Source organism: Melozone crissalis, unplaced genomic scaffold, assembly GCF_028551555.1.
Source record: "Melozone crissalis strain CALT ecotype California unplaced genomic scaffold, PUWL_Pcris_2 ptg000013l_1, whole genome shotgun sequence".
Lineage (NCBI taxonomy): Eukaryota > Metazoa > Chordata > Aves > Passeriformes > Passerellidae > Melozone > Melozone crissalis.
Window position 1 is genome coordinate 11,719,958 of NW_026535791.1, and position 22,977 is coordinate 11,742,934.

Consider the following 22,977-nt stretch of genomic DNA (forward strand, 5'->3'; position numbering starts at 1 on the left):
TGCATGGGGACCAAATATTATTGAATATTTGGTCTAGCAGCTAGAAGACAAAGTTAAACACACTGATTGTGTACAGCAAAACAATTTTTCCCACAGGTAATAGTCACTGGAATAATCTGCCAAGGGCTGCAAGGGGATTTCCCAGAACATGCAATCTCTTGTTGCTCCTGAAGAGGAGTTCTACCTCAAACACAAATTAAATAAGGGAAGTCCGACAGTTTCTGTTACCCAAGGTCAAGGGAGATTATCATTAGTCTCTTCTGGCCTTGTAACTTATAGAGTCCTGGTGGAAAAAAAAGGAATTCTCCTGATCTTGGACTTTCTCAAAACACTGTGGATAAAACAGTAAGAATGCAGAAAGATCAGAAACAGTCACTTTGCAAACAGTTGTGCCGAGTTTGATATTTCCACTGAGAAGACCAATACATTTTGTCATTCCAGAATGTTTTAAGCTCTTCCTTCTCCCTGCCAGAGCTCAGCCGTACCCAATACACTGATTTCCAGGGCTGCTAACTAGTCAACATTTGATAATCATAACAAAGCCTGGGTTTGAAGTCGGTGGGAGTTTTGCCATTCTCATCTAATGGGTGGATCAAACCAGATCTTTGCAATTTAAGGACACACCTCAAATTCTCTGTCCAATACTAAGTGAAACTCGGGGAATTATGCCACACACACACACAACTGCTGAGCCTGGCTGAAGCAGCAGATGTTTCTCATATCCCATGTCCAGTACTGTTTTATTTAGGCAGTATTTAGAAGGAATTCTACCTACATGATGTGAGTCACTACACAGCCACAGTAAAAACACCATACCAGCAACAGACACAAATGTATTCTGTAGTACTGTGCTGGCTTTTTTTGTTCTTTGGAAAAAGAGTGTGCTTCACACAGAATGTATCTTCCCACAATTTTTGTTTTGTTTTGTTAAAAGAAAATAGAAACTCCTGTCAGTTTCTGGGAGTGCTCTGCATGTATGAAGCAAGTGACACGAGAGCAAGTGACACTGATTTGACCTTTGGCTTGAAACATACAGTGAAACAGCATTTAGGTTAGATCAGTCCCCACCTTTACAACTTCCTGAGATAATACTGATGATCATACAAGTATGTAAAATGGAATTGTATTTCAATGCAAAAAGTCTAGTCTGAGCCTTGTGCTCAGAGCAAGACTAGATTCGCATCAACCATTCCATCAGTACCAGCCCCTTTTACCTTGAACCTGCCGTCCATCTCTGCTGTAAGCATGGAAGAGCAGGCTTTAATGTGCTCTTTCATCACTAGAAAACTTGAACTCAGAGCATTCAGAATCCAGTGGGAAAGCAGGACACCCCAGATCCTGCCTGGTCTTTGGTGTGTAGCAGGGATATGTAGTGCAGTTTCTGTCAGGCCTGCCTCTCCATGAGCATGTGCTGACTAGTAGGTTGTGGGGTTTTCTGAAAGTTAAGATGTCTCTGTCACTCCTGGAATTTTTGTTTTGATGTGTGTTTTTTGGTTTGGGGCTTGGGTTGTTTTTTTTTAAAATTTAATAATATCTTAATTCTAAACCACAAAGAAAAATTACTCTCAAGCCTGCTGGACAGAACAACTACCTGGGAGGTGTCTGGGAGGACAGATACTTGAACTTCTGCTCCAATAAAAGTATTTAAATAGATCTTTAAAATACAGACAAATGTTGCCAAGAGACGTGTCTAGAATATTCTCTCAGCATGAGTACCTGTAGCTTATTCTTTGGAGAACAAAATGTTAGTTGAAGTCCTCCCAGCAGGTGACTTGGAACTATAGGGTCTTGCATTTCACATGAATGCCTGAAAGGCAGAGAGTTAGGATGAAACAGGAACTGCTGGAATAGGAGAAGGAATGAAATTGTCAGATTTGTCAGTAGACCTCAACAGAAAATACATGAGTGAGGGAGTTCCTCCTGGAGAAAACAATGATTTCTTATCAAATCCACAAATAATTTTGAGCTGCCTTTTCAGTAAGTATTCTCAAAGACCTGTCCAGTTGCAAATGAGTGTCTCCCAGGCTTCAGGAAGCAGGAACCTCTACTGTTGGCAACAGGCTCCTACTGTCTCCCACTGCTGTACTCATGAATTCAGGGACAATGCTTGCACTAATTTTAGAAGCAGTCAGGCTCTTTGGACAAACCATGGAAGTCCTGTTAGAAGAAGTGAGCATCAAAGACTTTAGCTAATCAATATGCACCCATAAATGATTATGAAAGATACATTTCTGAGGACTTCCAAATGCACATCCATATACTTTTCAGAAGAAAAAAGATTTGCATTTCAGAAATATGGTCCAGATTAGATCTAGGTTTCCATAGGCTGTATGTAATTTTCCTGAAAACAAAGGCAAAGGAGAAACGGAAAAGATGTACAGATTCCTGAGGAGTGTTTTCCTGTCTGAGGTATAAAAAGGCCCACGTTTTCAAATGAAAAACATCATCATTTAAGATTGCTCCATAAGAAAACAAGTACTATTTGTGTAGGCAGCCCTGGCAAAATTGTCATATATCATGATACAAATATCCTAGGCATAATTAAAAAAGGAAAGATTCATATATGTACCTTTTGTATTAAATTAATATGATCTCATGAAAGCAGTGCTTGTGTAGACACCTAGAGTTTGACTGTTCTGGTTGAAATGGGTAACAGGCTACTCAGCAACACAAGCAAGGCCTTCTAATTACATTTAATTCTGCCCTTTAAATCAAAACTATATTGTACCCTTTTAGTTACAAAGTAAGACAGTAAAAATAGGATGTGCTTCAAAAACCTGCCCGGTGGAACCACAGGATTTTAATGTGTAAAGCATTTTAAAGCATTTAAAACATTCAGAAGGAAAAAAAAAAACTCAACAGAACAATCTATTTAAGAAAATGTTTTAATTTTTCTTACTTTCTAGTAGCCATTTTCTCATGTGTCTGCTTAAATTCTAAACCAGCAATACAATTTCCCCTCTAGCCTTTTTGTCTGGAAGAAAAACAAAGTCAAGGGAAAATCTTGGAAAAGAAAAGCTTGAGAAGGTACCATTATTCTTAATAGGCTGTATTATTATTGCTTAAGTAAGATAATGAAACACTCAGGGTTGGAGGAACAGAGGCTGGCAGTTTACACTAGGCATTTCCTGTCAGGTTTTGTTCTTCCTGCACATGACGTGCCCCCTTGTGGGGAGAGGTTCAGGCCCACAAACCACTGGCCTTCCATGACAGGCTTTTATTGGGCAAAAGAGACAGTTGTCACAAAACAGCTTTTTGCTTCCAAATTTCTCACTTTTCAGTCCCTCCTTAGATATGTGGTGCTCAGTGTGCTTGGCATGGATCTCTCCTTTGGGTTGTGGGTAGGATGAAGGAAAGCAGCAAGCTGTAAGGCTCCTGAAGAGATGGCGCCAGGTGACTAACACTGTAAAAATAGTGTGGAACTGGTTCCTTCAGCCATGTGAAAGAGATAAGTTTTAGCACCCTCGTGGAGCAGAGGAAAGCTGCCTTAAAGAAAGCACTGCATGAAAGTTTGCTTGTGACAAGAGTAAGAGGATGGATCCTCTTACTAATCCCCTGGATATAAAGGACATCCTACAAGCCACAGGCATGATCACTGTAGGAATCTCTGCACTGAACTATTGGCAGGCTCTTAACTCATGTCAACTCATGCTGTGGTAACACTGAAATAGTTCTGAAAATATCTTCAGGATCATATTAAAATTCTTTTTGTCCTTTCTTGCAATATTGATCTGGCCATCACAACCAGTGTAGTTACCTGTATGATGTCCTTGCCCATACCTTAAATTAACTTTATTTATTAAAAAGTCACTTCAAAATGCCAAAAATTCAGGTAATGTGGATCACAAACATCCACTTAACTGTTTTTATCATGACAGATCTTCAAGTAGTGTAGCAACTCCACTGGAGTTATGAAAACTGAGGCTATTATATTGCATTCAGTGTGAACACAGGGTGAAGAATACCAAACAATGATACCTTGTGATTATTAAACACAGGGTGATAGTCTTCTTCCTCCCTTCAATATAGAAAGCATATTGATTTTCACATATGAGAGGTAAGCAAATGAACTGTTTCCCCAAAACATGTAATAGGCTGATGAAACAAACAAATGATCTTTTGTTAGAAGTACAAGATAAAACACAAGCACATTAAAGCACAGAGTCTGGTAAAGTGACAGGAGGCTGCTCCACTCTGCTACAGAAAGGACAGAGAAGGGGCACCCAAAGTGCAACATAAATGCACAGGAAGGAAGATGGCAAGGAAAGAGAAGGGAGGAAGTCTGTGCTAACAATGCTTCTATCTGAGATATTAGTGTAAGACACGACAAAATAAACACGGTAATTTCTAGATTCGCCTAACATACAATAATCTCTCTTGCAGCAGGTTCTTTCTGTCTCGAATTCTAGATCCCAAAGATCCTCCCTTAGAAAACTGTTAATCACTTCTGGGAGAAGGGATTATTCTACACTAGTTTGTTCCTTATACCTCAGTAGACACCAGAGTCCCATTTCTTATCACTGTGGATACATCTGTCTGCTTTGCTGCTCCAGACATAAGCAAACTGGAGCAAACTGGAACTGGAGTATGCAGTAAGCTGGCTTCTAGGTACTGACCCTCACAGCACTCTACAGCAATATTCTCTCCACTTTCACTGGGGTGGAATCTTCTCTTGAAATGAGGAACTACACAGCACATCAAATAAAACTTGAAAAATGAGTGAGTTGTCTTGAGACAATAGACATGCTTCTGACTTTGTAATTTCTATTTCCTTTCAGTTCCATGTAAGACAATTCAGCACTTGAAATACCTGAGAACTGTAAAAGCATTGCAATGTTCATGTCTCTTGCAGCTGACTAACGAAATAAGAATTTTCAAGTCAGTTCTTGGAAGGATTCTGCTCTCTTGTTCAATTACTACGTAACAAATTGTACACAAATGCTATTAGCTTTGTGTCAGAAACAAATTTGGGTAGAATCTCAAGCCTTCCACTGAATCATCTCTGCAAAGATGGCCCATCTTTTCAGCAAGAAGCAGCCTAGAGAAAGCAAAAGAAGATGTCCTGTATTACTTGAGGACAACATGATAACTAAAGTATTAAACACAACAATTATTACCTACCTTTCTTTGGCTAAGAGAACAGACATCCCCACCAGCTTAGCAAACTCATCAGCTGTGAGAGAACCCTTTTCAGATACCTATAAAAAACAAGTACACAAATAAACAAACCACAGCATTAGAAGAACAACAAAGTTCTTTCAGCTACTGAATCAGGTCTAGCCTTATGAAGTGATAAATTGGTAGACAATCCCAATGTCTAAAAGTACAACTAATTATGAGTATTTCCCCTTAAAAATTAATTAATCTCTTCAGTGCCCTGGGAAAATTGCTGAGTATAAAAAAGCAAGAGAGAAAAGAGTTAAATCCGTAAAAAAAATCATACAGCACCCATTCCTTTGGAATTTTTTAAAAGATCCCTTGGAATCAAATGAACTGAAAAATTGGAATAGCTCAGACAGCAGAATACAGTCTCCATCAGTATTTACACAGCAGAACTATTCTAAGTGACTCTGCAAACACTAAAGCCTAGACAGGGAAATAAGAGAACTGTTGAGGGCAGGTCATCAAATGTAGAAATATGTCATCTCAGGTGGAAGAGAAGAATTTGAGTTTTATGGCATTTAAAATACACCCACTGCCTACAGGAAAATCCCCAAACCTTAGTACTTCACATGACATTATGGCAGACTAGAGGAGTAACTAAAAGCCACCATCGCATTCAGCTGACACAAAAGGCAAGTTCATTTTTGGGACTCAAATCTTTGGCCCTTTTGTCTTAATCATGCTAGTTAATAAAATTAGGCCTTCTCACACACGTGGGACATGTGGATGTTCAAAATACCATATAAATACTACATAAGATGTCTAAATTTATTATTGCATTGAATTTCCCAGATAAACATGTTTTATTCCCTAAAAATTAATTATCCTTCCATTTCTCCATTGCTTTAGATTCAACCAAAGTTGTAAATCCGGATATAGTTGCCATTTCCTGCTTCCCACATAACTGGGTGGGGAGGGGTCTATTTTGCATCATTCTCACCAGTAGTCCTTTTACAGAAACTCAGATTAAATCAGTTCTAACATGAGATTTTCGGAGGCTAAGAGATCAAATCTGAGTAATGGACATCAGCTATACAATTGGTGATTAATTATCTTTCCTCCCCAAACCACTACGCTCATCAAGGGGGATGTTGGATTCCTTTGATGTCCGTGTCATTTCCTGTCTTCACCAGCCTTTCAAAACCACATCTCTCTCTTGCCTGAAACCCTATGGCTTCCTTTCACTTCTCAGAACTTAATGCATAATGTGCAGTAACATTAAAGTATGGGTGCTTTTGGCCACAAGTCTGATCTCATCTTCCCTTTTCCATACAAGCTAGTTTTCCTCCGTTGAAGCCTCTCCCTTCCATTCTTCTATGGAGCCAAAGTTCCATGTTATGAAATAACAGAAAAAAGACATCTTGGTAATAAATCCACCCTCTGCTACTTTTTGCAGTTGACCTCCTTTGTTATCAAGAAAGGTTTTTCCTTTCTTTTCAAAGACATAAGCACTCTTACTGAAGACAAAAAAAATCATTAAAAACCAAAAGTAATCAGAAAAAAGCCCTGTAATGGTCTTAGTATTTTTCTAAACATTTAAGAAAATAAACTGAAAATATTAACGTATACTGAAAGATTTAAGCATTTTAATGTTGTTGATTTAGAATGGAATCTTTTAAATCCCTGTAAACATTTCTCTTATCTGAAAGTCTTTCTGATGAGCAAAAGCTTTATGGTGACAATCATGCAAAACACTGAACAGTCTACCTTGTGTCAAGTGAGGAGGTGTCTGTGATAGCTCTACTTTTTCTCGACTGCCCCCTCTTTGACTTTGATGTTTAACTTTGGATACGCTGGATCAGCCTTTTCTCAAATGTATGAAAATCAAAAAATTACATTCCACTCAGAAAGACATGGGAAAAATGTAACAAATTATAGGGTAACAGGACTGTAAAGTGTCCAGAGGCAGCACAACCACAAAGGTTTATGACACTGAGCAATTCATACTATTATTTTCCCTGATGAAGCTGGCTTAATTCTATACACACTACTCTCCCACTGAGTGCTCTTCACAGCAGCAAACTTGGTACACATACAAGGTACTGCTCTATGAAATAAACCCAAACCAAACAACTACCTACATCAACATTTAAGAGCTGTTTCCACTGCCTTCAAGCAGTGCAGTGTCTGAAGTCCACTTCTGTTAAATTAGGTGCTCAATAAATGCCATGAATTTCAGTCTACAGTGGAAAAGATTTGGAGGAAGGCTGAAGGTTAATGAAGTTTGAAAAGAGATAGAAAAGTGATTTATTCCTTAAAGAGAAAGTAATGACTAAGATTATTGCCTGCATAGAACTTTGAAGTTGAGGAGTGCTATTTAAATATTTCTTTTAGAAGATACGAAGTGGAATGCTTTGTATTTTGAAACCTCAAGAGGAAATCCCATACCTCAAGTTTTTTACCTCATGTGTTTAAATTTCCCTAACATGGTCAGAACACTGAAGGAAATGAAGTACACTTACTGTCTCTAAAGCAGCAGCTACCATTTCCTCTTCGTTATGAGACTGGAGTTCAATCACCATGACACCACTATCAAATATCCGAAGCCTAAAATCAAAAAAGAGAGGCAAAGTAACTAAAAACCTTGTGCACATCACTTATGGTCTTGTTTCTAATGGATCCACATCTATAACCACTTTACAAAAGGGGAAAAAATCCCCCCAAACCCAAGCAAGCTCTCTAAGATGAACTTAAGCTTAACAGCATATTCAAATTCTGAAGAGACAGATAAAAGCAGGACATATGTCTGGTCTTGGTTAAACCCTTTGGCAGCCTGAAAAAATTCTAAGTGAAAAAATAACATCTTCCTAGCTAAAAATTAATGTTTTAATGTAAAGTGGATGTTAGTGCATAGAGCAGCATCCTTTAAGCCAATAATGATTTTGTTAAAATACCCACAACAACCACAAAAAAATTCTACTTCAAGTAAAAACTAAATCATCATGGTCTGAGCTGTGAGTGCCATGCTTTATAAATAAATCCATAAAGCTCTTACCTTAGTGGTAATTTCAGTGATTCCAGCATTTTACAAGCATTTACTAAATCTTCTGGTGACAGCAACTATTAAAATAGTAAAACATATTTATTTACAGCTTGCATTTCAGGTGTATAGTATAACATCAAAACAAAGTTTTAATAGCTGAAGCTATAAAACACACTAGGCTACACTTATTGTTAATTCTTTTTCCTTTCTATTGTGCAGTCTGTTTTCTTGGCTTCTATGCTCCTTTCTGTTCTCTTACTATGTATTCTATAATAATCTTCCTTGCCTTGTTTACAGAAAGAATTGCTGTATTTTGTTTAAAAAATTTCTCATAACATTCATCATTCTTTAGTAGCCCCTGACCTTTAAGTTTTGTTTCCAGATAAGTATGGATTTTCCCTTTTACATGGTATCATAAAAAGCAGCATACATTATTACTACTTGCAAAGGATATATAAGTAATATAAGGAAAAATGAGAATGAGAAAGGTAAAACCCCTCTAATTTTAATAAAGAGCTGATCACATTGCATTGTAGACAAGTAGAATGAGCCATTGGTAGGGAACATTTTTACCCTTTAATGTCCTTATGACTGAAGTCCTGTCCTAACACTGTGACCCAGAGCAGTGTCTCACCTCCAGCCCTCGAGCACGATTCACCAGGCAGTACACTTCTGTCAGAGACATGATCCCCCCTCGCTCCTGTGATAAAGAGCACAAGACTGATGAGAGAAACAGCCCAGGAACCTCATAATCTCTACTTGCAGGTGCTGATTAAACAGGTGAGACAGGGGCTAAATGATGGGCCCTAATGGGAAAAACCTAGAGGCAAGTTGTACCTTTCACTAACAATTTTAAAATGCAAAATAGCGACACGACACCCAAGGACTGTGAATTACTTTGATTTTAAACCAGAGAATAAGTCATAGGAACAAGGAATTTCAATATATTAAATCTATCAATCAATTTACTGGTTTTACTTTTCAGAAAAACTCAGTTTTCTATTCTGATCACAGTAAGTAGCACATACCTTTCACAAAAATACTGTAGTATTTATGCTTTTTAGGAAGCACATAGCCTTATAAGTTGCAATATGAAATTTAACTGCTTGATGAGAAACCTGTAATCTATAATATCTTAAGATAAATTAAAACAGGAGATATTACTATTAATAATTCTGTCCTATATTTGCAAAATATATAAATTTTAAGCAGTTTAAAAAGATTCATTACTTTTATTTTCAGTCAGAGTCATTTCACTCTTTCTTTAAAAAATGAAATATTCTGCAGCAAGATTCTGCAAATATTCTTGTATTTGAACAGAGCTGTTCAAATACAAAAAAGACCACTTGAATAATTTTCTAAATCTCATCAACATTTTGCAAATCAAAAGTTGATGCCATTAGTCCTAAGAAAAATTTGTACTGAACTTTTTTTATTCTAAAAGGCAACATATATTCTTCCCAATAACATTGAGTAGGAGGCTGTGCTGCTAAATCTGCTTTAGAAAGAGGCAGACTACTACAGCCAAAACACACATCAAAATTCAGCAATACATGGAAAATGCTGGTGCAAGATGTGGTGCATTACCTCTAGGGGTGCCTGCAGGATTCCAGCCAGTTGCTTTGCCAGTTGCATGTGGTACTGTGTACCAGATCCATACGTTTCCCTCGTAACTGGATTAGCTATACCCATACTCAGTAGGTAGGACTTGAACTTAATGGTCTGAACAAGCAAACAAACAAAAAAATTTAAAAGTACAGCAGCTTATGAGTGATTCTGGTTTTTAAAAGCCTTTGATTTTATTACTATACCAATGTTTTGGTGAATAAATCCCTCAGTTTATTACCAATAAAGTTAATTACTAGGCAAAGAGAAGGCAAAACTTTGTACCATTTATTTTTGACCAGCACAGGTAAAGAAAGAGAAAAATTTATACAAAAGCAGCTAAATCACTGCTTTTAAAAAGGGTTAAAGAAAAATTAACACTAAGCAAGTAAACTCTACACCAAGTATAAGGGACTAAACACAACAAAACCAACCAGTAAGGGTTTTTATTAACACTACATTATTAAAAAGATAGCCTTTTGCTTTTCATAGGAACATTTTTGTAGAATTTTAAAACTAAATTAATTTACCTCATCCTCAGTGATGTCACCTTGTTTTTCTTTAATCTTGTTGGCTATTGACTTGGATAATTCCACCATTTCCTTAGCCTACCAAGAAACATACACAGACAAGTCAACTTCCAGCACAAGAGAAAAAAGCATGCTTAAAACTGAGAAAACGAGTGTAAGTCTACTTGGCCAAGTGACACGTGCCATTCATCCATACCTTCTCCATTAGTTTGCTAAGGTCCTCAAAAGCCTGAAATGAAAAGCAGACAATTCAGATCAGTATAATTACAGCATTCAGTTTTACAGACAAAGGGAGATGCCTCTGTCCACCTACCCAAGCTATACGTAAGAGCTGTTGCTCCTTTAGATGACTGTGTTACAATATGGGAAACCATGCCTTATTTGTTGATAAAACTGTTTTACAGCATGTCTTATAATTGAAACAAACAACAAAGAAGAGAATCAAACAACCACATACTTTTCCAGTATATGAGCAGAATTTCAGTGTGATTTATGATGTCCATGTGATAGGAAGGGATAATGAGATACTGAGTCCAAGAAAAGATTAAACTCTCCAAATTTATTATGCTGTCTATAAGGTGGAAGAAGGTTTCTGGGTGGTGATGGCAGGTTTTGTTCCAATAATTAACCCTCTCTCAAGGAGATCTGTTGTTTCTGGCAAGCTGCAAGACAGCTGTAAAGCTATAGATGGTACTCCTCCTGACAAGACAACTTTAATCAGTGAATGTTACTTAATCAGTAAGAAGCACTCATTTCAAATGAGCAAGAAAGAGGATATCTGAGGGACAAAACCTCTGAAATGTGTGGCAACATCTCATCATTTAAGTACTCCAATAAAATGCTATGGTCTCAAATACAACAACTCTACAACAACCCACAAAGGGTTTTTAGGCTTAAATAAATCATACTTTAAAAACAGCTGAAGGTATACTGAAATTCCAAACTTTTAGTAATGATAAACTAGTATTAAAAAAAATCATGTTAAAAAAAAAAGAGAGCGAGCAACTCCATTAATGCAACCATATTAAAAAGCAACTCTTTTCTCCCACCCTCATCAACACACATTCATTCAGCCTCCTCACTACTCTCAAATACATGACTACATGTCCAGATGATCAACCTTTCCAAACAAGCTTTTTTTGGTATGACAAAAATTCCTGAACATTTTCATCTAAAGTTTGCTTGACAGCAGCACAGGAGTCCTCCAGCCACAAGTAAAGAATGCTCAGTTACACTGTCAAATAGCCAGAGAGACATCTTGCCTACAGCTTCTAGCCAATGCCTCTGTCATTTCTGCCTCACTCTGACTAAGCCCCCACTAGAAAGACACACTTCAGCAGGATTTTTGCAGGAAGACCCTGTTCCCATATACTTTAAGGTGCCTTATGAAGAAGCTTATTGGTCAGAGATTCAACGTGCAAAGAACAAAAGGAGATACCTCTAGGAAGAGACAAGGTTTGCTTTTCACCTCCTGATAGTGCCAGTGTTTCTCCAGTGACTGGACAAGTTTAGCCCCTAACACTTGGCACCTGAGTTAGATATCCAAAATTAGGTGGCCCAGAGGGAGAAAAGAAAATATGTCACTGTATAACAATAATTTACCACTAAGAAAACAAAAGCTTCTATTGGAATACTTCTTCTTACTCCCTAATCTACCAAACTGAATAATTTACAATAGATTTCCCAATCTCTAGTGTAAATCAAAGTCCTGCTACTCTACTTGTATATGATATCAACAATAAGTTTTCTGACAGGGCTTTTCCCAGCTTGTTTCTAATCTCTATACCTGCATGAAAACAACATTCATCAAAAGAGCCCCTGATTTAGCTAAATAAACAGTATGCTGTGTCTAACTCCTCCTCTGCCTGACTCACCCTGGGCAGGCCTGGAAACAAAGGGGAATGTGCACACACCTAACAGGAACTTCCTCAGATAAACAAAAGGCTAAAGAACTGGATTCTTATCAGCACTGAACAGCAGATGCAGGAAGCCTTTTCCTGGAAGCCAGGGCACCATTTTTTAAATTAAGTCATTTATAACATTTAAAGCTGGAGGAAGGCAGGATTTTACAAGTCATGGCTTTCCTCTGCTCACACAACATGTATAAATGGATTTCTTTTACTCTCTGACAAAGCTACTAAAGGAAAAAATATGCAGACAATGCCTTTTGAACTATATACCCACGCATGTAACCACAATACCTTTTGAACTACACACAAAACTTCATTCAGTACATTCCTCACAGACAGAAACCAAGAAAGTTTAAAGCTCACAGTATATGAAACAGTACATGGCACTTTAATTTTCATAAGTATTTGAGTAGGGAATGTCTTTTTCTTGTGGCACACTGAATCCCATAAAGCTTTGCCACAAGAACAAATCTGCTGCATGTAGTTTATGAGTATTTTTGTATCAATCTCTACTACCAAGACAGAATCAGACTATTGTTGAAGGTACTGCTCTCAGGTATATATGAAGAAATTAAATGCCTCTGCTGTCCATTAGTATTGATATATGGAATTCAACTACTGTGCTGGTTCTATGGAAAAGAATGGTCTCCATCTAAGCTAGGTACTTTGCAAAGTACTTATAACATCTTGTCCATGTCTGGACTGCAAATCATTTTACTGTAATTATAAGCCTAAATGTAACATCTAAAAACCTGGCTTTAAGAGGAAAATCTAGCTTCATCACAGTTATGTGCAGACACTTGGATCAGCATATTCTGCTTAATATATATTCAATTTTTAATTGAAATCAAAATTAGTTTAATAAATACACACTCTTGGTTTCAAAGAACAATTTTTTTGAAAGGAATTGTTTAAATGAAGTATCTTTACATATATTGGTAAGTAAGTTAAACAAAATAAATAACTATACACTGTACACTCTTAATCAATTCAGACTTCTCAACAAAAACAGTAAATAGTCTCAGCTGTCCCTAAAAGAAAGTGTGAATGAATGTAAATAGTTCAGGCAGGTGTTTGACCTTGAATCTTCAAAAGTACCTACCTCGGAAATGTTTTTGTCAGTCTCTTTTCTTTTTTCTTCTAATTTCCTTTCAATACCTACAATTCCTACAGCCCTTATTCTTCCTGCCTAAAAAAAAGAAAAAAAAGGAAAGAGTCAGAATAGGAAATGCTAAGTTTTCTCATTTGCCTCACTGTGAAAATTAGAGGACCGGAAATATTCCCCCAAACAGCAGATACCATTCATACAATATATCATGCATTTCTTAACAGTAATTCTCAAACCATTGTTAAAAAAATAAGAAATGTGAACCACGTATGAATTTGCTGTGCTAGATAAGTAATGATATTGACAGTGTATTTGAGGCTATTAATATGGCTTAATATTCAGACTAAGTATTCCAGCTCATCTCAATTCCAGCCTCTCAAGTCCATGTGAACATCCATACTAGAGCTGTGGAAATGCCTGAGTGCATTACTTCACGAAATCCAGCCTGAAGAAACAGAAACATAGAAACACAATGCTAAGTACAGTCTAATTTACCTTCCTCAGAGGTATTAGAATGTGGGCGATGGTGAAACTTTCACCAGATGCCAAATGTGCTCTAGAAAGGTTGGCACCTAAGTGGCAGCAGTGCCAGGCCTCTCACCTCTGACTGCAAAGCTCAGCATTGGTGTTAAAGAGTTGCTATGACTTAAATAGAGGCAAGGCATTTTGATTAGATTCTTCATGCATTACTCCAAATGCAGCTGTCCATATAGGTACTACATTTACCACAGGGAACATACATGATTTCATACTGAACAATCTTTAAATCATCCTATTTCACTCATACAATACTATATATTCATATATTCAGCACATTAATATATAAAAACAACACCTACATGTTTATCAGTGTTAATAACTTAGAAGTATGCAGGCAGATAAACCTTATTTAATATATGACATTCTCCCTAACAACTGTCCATTTAGAATACCCATTTATATCAAACATATATTGGTTTTAAAGAGTTATATAAAAGTCACATGTTATATTGACTTCCAGCCTCAAAATAAACCAGGAATCACAATAAAGACAAAAAATTTTCCGGCTTCATTGGACTCCACATGCTGAATAAAAGTATGTGCAAATAAATATTGTATTTTCACAATTATGTGTGTTTGTGTCTAACTAAAACAAACAAACAAAAAGGAGCTCATTATCTAAGCATACTCAAGAAAGAGAGGCTACTGTGTTCTGTCAGGTGAAAAATGCAAAGGACAAACTAATTTATGCCAGTGAAAAAACAGGCAAACTAAAGCTGAATTCCTGCACATGCCCATGATGTTGGTTAGAGCCACATGCTGGATGTGTTATATGGGGATGGCAAGAAATGGGAACAAGAGATTACACACAGATCCCACTCAGAAGCTCTGCACATACCTGTGAATCCTTGTTAACTTGCATGGCCTGACCAGTGGGCATGCTCTCCCATCTCCTCTGTGTGATTTCTTCTGATAATCGTCTGTAGAACTGCAAACATTAAACAGTGACAACAGATGTTTCATGAACTGTGCAGAGTACCTCTGTGTATTGTTAGCATCTTGGTGATGAAATGAACTTCACAATGCATGGAGACAAAACATGATAACACCTACACAACTCACTATATGGAAATTCTTAATGTCCAGCCTTCAAAAGCATTCACATTAGAAGAGAAGCCATGCAGTCACTAAGTACTTCCATTGTAAAATATTTCTTCAGATTTTCAAAATGTCCCAAGCCATGTTAAATGTTATGGTATACTCAAAGGCATGTTTTTAAAGGAAGGAAAGCTGAGCAATCCAATTGCTATTGATCTACTGATTCAACAATATAAAAACAACCACAGAGATCAATGACACCAATTTGTTTATTGCTAATACCAGAAGGTGGCATTAGGTAACACTGTGTCCCACTGACCAACATCCAGAAAGAAAATCTATTCCACCCTTTTCATTGTTCAGGTTCACAGAAAAGCATTCTGAAGTCATAAAGAAAGGCTGGGGTTTAATTGATGTGCTAGGCAATCAGCAAGCAGAGTAAGTTTGATTTTCAGACACAACATTAAAATAAATATGGTTATGATTGTGAAAAACACACATTTATACTATGCATAAACCTATAATCATCAGAAAGTGAAAACTGCTCACAAAGAAATGAAAGTGAGTCTGATCAAGCACATGCATTTTTAAGACATTCAAACTAATGTGAGTTGCAAATCTTATATTCTGCAATGAATGGGTACAGCTTTTTCCACAGCATAAAGTTCTCAGTCTCCTCAAATGAGGATCTTCCACTGTGAAACTTCTTTACAGAGTGCAATTTCTTAGGTTTTTAGGATGAGCTTTCTTTTAAGAATATATTACATTTTTCCTAGAATGCTTAAAGCCTTTGGGATTTGGTATAGGTTAAAAAAAATTATACAGTGTAAAATGAACAAAAGTTCTGAGGCAAGGAAAGGTGTTCAGCAATAAAATTAGAGAGAAAATTAGGAATAAGTTGTATGAATGCCTGTTTAATAGAGGGTTAGGTACAAAGAAGTATCTTTTACTCTGTTAAACATTTAACAGATTTCAGAGATGCCATTTTGGAAAATCCCATGTTCAGTTAAGTAGATTAGCAAAGGAAATATAAGATTATACTAAATGCCCTAAAATAAGGATGCCTCTTGACATTTCTGGAACTCTATTTGCAGTATTTTAATGAAAGAACAAGGGAGGCTCATAGTGTTTGTCTCCCAAAAGGATGTATTGAAAAAGCTCCACCTCAAAAGTAAACATGGAAAGATCACAGGAAATTATCACTAACACAGCAAGAGGAGAAAAGCATGTCCAAAGACCTGATTGTGCTTGGCATCCATGGTACAAACTTACCTCAATCTGCCCATGTTCTTTGAAAGAAAGCTTGATGTAGGAATATTTGCTGCTTTGGAATGGACCAGGCTCTTTGTTTGAAGAAGCAGGATGAAGATGGACTACTATTTTGGCACTATGGAAAAGGAAAGAGAAGATATTTCTGTAATCTTTAAATAAACTATTTCTGCATCAAAGTTAACCATTTCATCAAAATCTCTATTAACTATCTCACATAAGAGCTAAAGATCATCAAAGAATGCTTATATTTATGCATCAACATTTAAATATTTTGATGAAGTAGATCTTGCATAAAAACTACAACAGCCCCTAAAGCAAAAACATTTTACAAATTTAAAATGTACCTATCATCAATCCTTTAGAAATTAACATAACAGATTTTAAAAATCCAAGCAGTAATTTCCAAAAAAACTTTTAGTTAGGATAAAAACTGACTATCAAGTTGTAATTTAATTTGGCATTAGTTATTGCAGGTCAAAAGCCAAAATATGTTTTTTCCTGTTTGACACAGGAAAACAAAAGGTGTCAATATTATGTGTAACCTATTTGACTTCTATATGTCACTTGTGGACACTGTGTGTGAACTTATCCAAAACCAACATTCAAAGCCAACATGCATGAAAATAACAGTCTAAAAGGACACCTACTACCAAAACAAACCTTGGGACAGCATGATTTTAGGAAAATTAACAGACTGCTATCACACCATGACTGTAAGTCCTCCATTCCCATCTCATTTTACTGATAATCTTTGCACTAGTCTTTACTTACTTCTCCAGCATTAATGAATAAATTATTTCTTCTGAATACCTCCAGCATATTACCTTGCCAATCTGACTGTAGGCTGCAAGCACATGTTAATTGTGTATATATTTCTCCAGCCAAAGTTTTTTCTCTCTTTAGAAACTTAAAATCATAGAATTGTTTATGTCAGAAAGGACCTCAAAAATCATAAGTAGTGATTACAAGGCAGTTAGTTAACAAATTACATCAGTCATGACTCTCTTGCACATTTTACATCCCTCAGTGTTCCTTGTGACTGTCAGGATGGAAAATTAAGATTGCACACGGAACCTATCATGGATTAATCTATAATATTGGGTACCTCACATAAGATGCATGTGAAAGGATCCATCTGAAAAAGACAATGAGGATGGCCATACCTCTTTCCTATCCCAGCTGCTTGCTCTTCAATAAATACAATCTGAGACAGAGGTACAGCAATGCAGCACTCCTGCAATAAACACCACAAACACAGGTGAATTAAACCATATCCTGTTTATTCACTCTCCAAACCTAAGTGTTCTCTTTCTCCATTTCACAAACAGTATGGATATCTACAGGTGCTGCCTGAAGCACTTTATGTGAAATATGATGGTAGCAACAGAAACAATGTATTACAGTGAAATATATGTAGAAAAACAACAACAAAAAAAATCCCAAACCCAACAACTGAGTTCTAGTTAATTAAAAAACCTCAACAAACTTAAGTGTCAATGTGTCAACTTTAAAAACCTCAAGCTAGATTCATAGAAGGGACTATGAGATTAAAAAAATCTTTAGATCTCAGGTCAAAATTTAAAGACTAAAATTTGCACACTACTGCACCTCATCTCTGCAGGTGTACAATACTCACAGGTTCTTGACATTTTTGCACTGATGTTACTTTGAGAGCTAAAAAAATATCTAAACCCACCATTCTTTTTACATGCTGAATATTTAAAATCTACACTACTGTCTGAATGCAATAGGAATTTTTCCATCCATCCTACAGTGAAGGAGTGCTTAATCCAGCACTTGATGCATCTCACCATACATTTACTGGACTGTGCTTTAAACCAAGCAAAGAGCAAGAAACAAGGCTGTATCCATCTATTGGAAACTAAACTATCCCAGGCTAAACTCTTTCTACAAGCATTTGAGACAGAAGTTGCTATGGGAATGATTCAAAACATCTAATAAGGTGCCTGGTTTTGTTTTGGTGAACATCCTTTGAGGAACATCATCTTCCACACAACACCTTGGTGAGTGACACACTCACACAGAATGCAGGAAACACAGGCTGCATTCCCTCTGTGAACTTCTCTCTTCCACCTGCCACTTCTAGCACCAGTTTACAATAGACACTGTTAGAGGGCCCTCTCAATCCCTACTACCAAAACTGTTCCTCTTTGTATGGAGTAACTAAATACCCATTAAATTTGAGAGCAGGGAAGTATACATGCAGGAACTCCAACTAATAAGTAAATGTCTTATTGGGAAACAACATGGGTTATACTTCCTTTTCTAAAAACTCTTAATGCAAGCTATCTAGGCTTTTCTATGACTAAAGTTTCTGAAGACATTACAAACAGTTAATAATGTTTGTAAAACAGCCACAAACTTCTGGACACTTTAAAAGATAGGCAAGATGATACTTCTGTTAAAAAACTGTTTTGAAAATGACAAAAAGAGTTCAACTACACATAGTATGTGCACTGTCAAAGTCACTGATTAGTTTAGGTCCAAGACAGAAAGTTATAAACAAATTTTAAGTACAAGGATTTAGAATCACCCTTTCCTGATGTGAGACGCTACAGAAATGGACACAAAACCAAAAATGTGTTAAATACGCTGTGTGTTTATTTGAATTTTGTTTTCCAATGCCTCATGATTACATTATGCATGATTTTATAATTTAAAAATTTGTACAAATCTAGCAATGTAGCAAACTTTACAGGATTCCTTTTTTTGTTTTTTTAAACACTGTTTAACTGCAGATGGCATGTAAGAACAGCAGCTATAGGACCCAACTGTTTCTGTAAGATACATTAACCTAATGACATGTGCCCCATTAAGTATTATACATTGCTGACACAATAAGAAAGGGACTCTCTCTACAAATTTTTTCTAGGTGAGCTAGATAAGGTTTCTAAGCCTGATGTTAAACCACAGCTAAACTCAGACAACAGCTTACCAAGAGAACAAAAGGGCACCATGCTTCCCATGTTTCAGTACTGAGAGCTTGAAAATTAATCAGCTTTATCTACCCACTAACAAAGTTAATTACACCTCCCAACCAGAACTGGGTAATTTTTGCCCATCTCCGGGTCACATTTCTGCCCCTTCTGTTAATCAAGCCTGAGCTTTTCAGAATCTTTGCTGAGTTAAATTAGTTAGAATAAAATTATTTTTCTTCTCCAAGGTTTTCCTCTGCTGATTTAACAAATTTAATGACCTTGGAAGAGTACAAGAAATCACATAGCCTAGGAGCAGATGGAGAAATCAAGGCAAAGAGACAAATGTAATCTTTTTGTTGGAAAGGAGAGCGTGGATTTCAGTTCTAAGACTTGATGAAGCCATAATGCCCAATGTTACTGCAAGCATGCAAAAAGTCCAAGTGAGAAGATTAGATACAGTGGCTGCTGTAGTACATGCTCAGCTCTCAAAAAGCAATGCTAATGAAGAAATATAAAGTGATAAACACAGATTTTGGCACGTTATCTCATGTTATAATGTGATGGCTGTGCAAGAAAGCCCCATGTTAATTTACACAGAGCAGCTTGTCCTCTGGACAATCAAGCCCTAACTTGTGTAACAGTAACCCCACCATGGGTAACAGCTCTTTAAACATTTTGAAAAAATGTGTATTAAAAATAGGTCTACAGTTCCTGCAAAGAATCCCTAAAGAAAACATCATACTACTCTGCCAAATTAAGAAGATCTTTGGTGACACTGCCTTCAGAGTGCTCTTAGTAGCTCCCTGCTTTGAAGCAAGGATGTGGTATCTGCTAGGGGTCAGCCTTTGAATGTGAGAGGTGCTTCAGCTGCCCTTGCACAAAAGCAATTCCAGTGGAATACAATTTGCTTTTGAAAAGCTGTCATCTGAACGTGCTCCATCTAAACTTTGACTTCCAGGGTTAAAATTATCAATTATTGTGTCCAACACAAGCATAATCCAGCCTGGTCTGAGAAAGACTTCTCCTCCAATTGCATCTGTGGAGTGGTGCCCATTGTCACAGTCTATGCTCAGAGCTTTATGTGTTTGTGGTCTCGTTCTCCCACTTCCAGCCTGCATTCCTAGGCTGTGGTTGATGGCACAAAGCATTCAGCAGCTTTACTGCAGTTACCACACTGTAGTTCTGGCAGGGCCATTTAACCTGTGACCAGCTGTACACAGCAGTACAGTAAAAGTTCTGGCTGATTTAAGGGATGGTTCATGGCAGAACAGGCAGCTGGGAGGGCAACATGTGTGCAAAACAACACCACCACCAAACACATCCTATTATCAAATCATGGTCCGGGACTATATGATGGGAGCACAATATATGATGGGGCTTGGACTTGAAACCAACAAGAAAGAAAAGGCTTTCCTAGACAAGGAGCACAGGAGAGAACTTCATATTATGATTTGCCTGACACATTCCATTTCAGTTTCAAAATCAATATTTTTTAGTGCGCGACACCAGGCTCTTTTCTCCTTTATTTCTGTGCAGTCAAAAAGAAAAATTCATAGGATACATTCCTATCCCTCCTCATGTCTGCATGATTATTTTATTAAACCAGGACTGGATGAAAGAACACTACATAATCTTCTTTCTGTTGAGAGCCAAAAAGTGGACTATACTTGTAAAACAAAACACATATAAAGGCAGGAATAGTCCCCTCTCTGTGCACAGGCTTTTCATTGCATGCTACTTGTTTATTAGGAAATGTACAACTGAATGTTTGGAACTTACATGATTCTTCTGATCCCTCCAGATCAGTCTGTGTGTGCTCAGCAGTAAAACTCCACTATCAAATTTCACCTGGGCAGGAAAAATAAAACAGATCAACAACACATTGAACCAGTAAGTTACATAAATGCTGGTCTTGGAAAGTTTACACCTTACCACAACCGAGCAATCAGATTTAACAAGCCAGTATTTTGAGAAAACCCCCTTTTTTCCAGAAAACAAAATACATGAAGTTTAAGAAACAATGGAGAAAAATAGTATAAAAGGATTTGACGGATAAACACAAACTTCCTTTTTCAAGCCTATACACTTTCCCCTCGGAAATCCTGAGGGATCCTCCCTCCATATAATCTGCAAGATATACTAAAGTTCCTAAATGTATTTTAAACAGGGCTATTGGCTTTGGAACATTCCCTGTATGCTGACAAAGAAGGTAGAAGCTATGCAAAAAAGCAAAGCAACATAATAAAAAGATACTGCACACAGTCTGAAATCTTCCATCCTATCACACAGGAGTACTGCTTCTATCTGTGCTGCTGTTGAAAAGCTCTTTGCTTATCAGACAGCAAACAGTACCTGGAAAATCTGCATTAGCAAATCGCTTCCTACTTATAAAATCGAAGGCACGTGTTCACAGGTTTTTGTGAGGGCATGCAATTACCATGGTGTAGAAAAATGGAGAGACCAAGATTCAGTCCTGCAGTGAAGTGAAGCAATGAGCAGCACAGGCTCAGAAAAGAGGAGAGGGCATGTCAGCACCCAGGATGGCTCAAGTGTGCATTGTGCGTCCTGCCCTGTACCGCACCAAAGCTCAGCCCCGCACAGAAGTGACAGCCCGAGCACAGCGACACTGCCTACACACACCCTGTGCGGGTCCCAACCCTCACCCCATGTCACACACTCTTTCCAAGGCCTTTCTCACAGAATCACAGAATGAATTAAGTTGGAAAAGTTCTCTGAGATCATCGGGTCAAACCTATGACCCAAAATCCCCGTGTCAACCAGACCATGGCCTTGAACGCCATGTCCAGTCCTTCCTTAAACAGCTCCAAGGATGGTGACTCCACCACCTCCCAGGGCAGTCCATTCCAATGTCTAATAACCCCTTCTGTCACGAAATTCTTCCTAATGGCCAATCTAAACTTTCCCTAGCACAGCTTAATGCTACTTCCTCTTTTCCTGTCACTTGTTGCCTGGAAGAAAAGGCCGACCCTGACTTGGCTCCACCCTTCTTTCAGGCAGCTGCAGAGAGCAGTAAAGTCCCCCCAGAGCCTGCTCTTCTCCAAGCTAAACAATCCCAGCCCCTTCAGCTGCTCTTTCTACGACTTGTGCTCCAGACCCTACCCCTGGATCCGCTCCAGCACCTCGCTGTCTGTCCGGAGCTAAGGGGCCCGGAACTGAACACAGGATTCGGGGCGCGGCCTCACCAGTGGGGAGCACAGGAGGACAATCCTTGCCCTGGTCCTGCTTCCCACACTATGGCTAATACAGGCCAGGATGCCATTGGCCTTCTTGGCTACCTGGGCACACTGCTGGCTCACGTTCAGCCGCTGTCGACCAGCACAACCCCTCGAAGCCTGCAACTCCGCCCTAATCTCCCCGAAGAGACAAACCCTGCCAGACCCTGGCGCAGAACGTCCTCCCACACCCCCGCTCAATGCTCCGCCTGCAGCCCAAGCCCTTCACACACTTTGCCTCGCGTCTCTCGCCCAACACGGCCCGCACTCACAGCCCTGCCGTCCCCCTTGCCTAGGGCCCGCTGCCGCGTCCTTTACCCTCCTCCCTGCCCCGGCCGCGCCGCCAGGCCCCGCACGGAGCGGCTCCAGCTCCCGTCACCTTCTCCTCGCCGTCGCTGAGGCGCACGCCGCGCTGCTGGATCACCAGCGTCTCTCCCAGCTCCAGCAGCCCGGTGGTCCACGAGAACCTGTCCATGGCCGCCCTTCCCCTCCCGCACCGGGCCGCGGCCGCTGGGCGTGCAGGAACCGTGCGCGGCTGACCCGCGCCCTCTAGCGGCGGCGCGGGGAGCGGCCGCCATGTTCTGCCCCGGGGAGCGGCGGCAGGGCGGCGCCGCCCGCCATTGGCCAGTTCAAGCGCCGCGGCCGGGCCAATCGGG

General features: G+C 38.6%; 1 protein-coding gene across 1 annotated transcript; it reads right to left on the bottom strand.

The window, feature by feature from the left end:
- Window positions 1–2,548: 2,548 nt before the first annotated feature.
- Window positions 2,549–22,841, bottom strand: VPS36 (vacuolar protein sorting 36 homolog). Its single transcript, XM_054271995.1, has 14 exons — window positions 22,701–22,841; window positions 20,868–20,936; window positions 17,313–17,383; window positions 16,150–16,264; window positions 14,678–14,767; window positions 13,294–13,380; window positions 10,478–10,510; window positions 10,282–10,359; window positions 9,734–9,868; window positions 8,781–8,846; window positions 8,159–8,223; window positions 7,626–7,710; window positions 5,122–5,198; window positions 2,549–5,038 (listed from the first exon to the last, which is right to left on the bottom strand). Exons 1-14 carry the CDS (start codon window positions 22,794–22,796, stop codon window positions 4,945–4,947), a joined length of 1,161 nt encoding a protein of 386 aa, XP_054127970.1. The 5' UTR covers window positions 22,797–22,841; the 3' UTR covers window positions 2,549–4,944.
- Window positions 22,842–22,977: the final 136 nt, after the last annotated feature.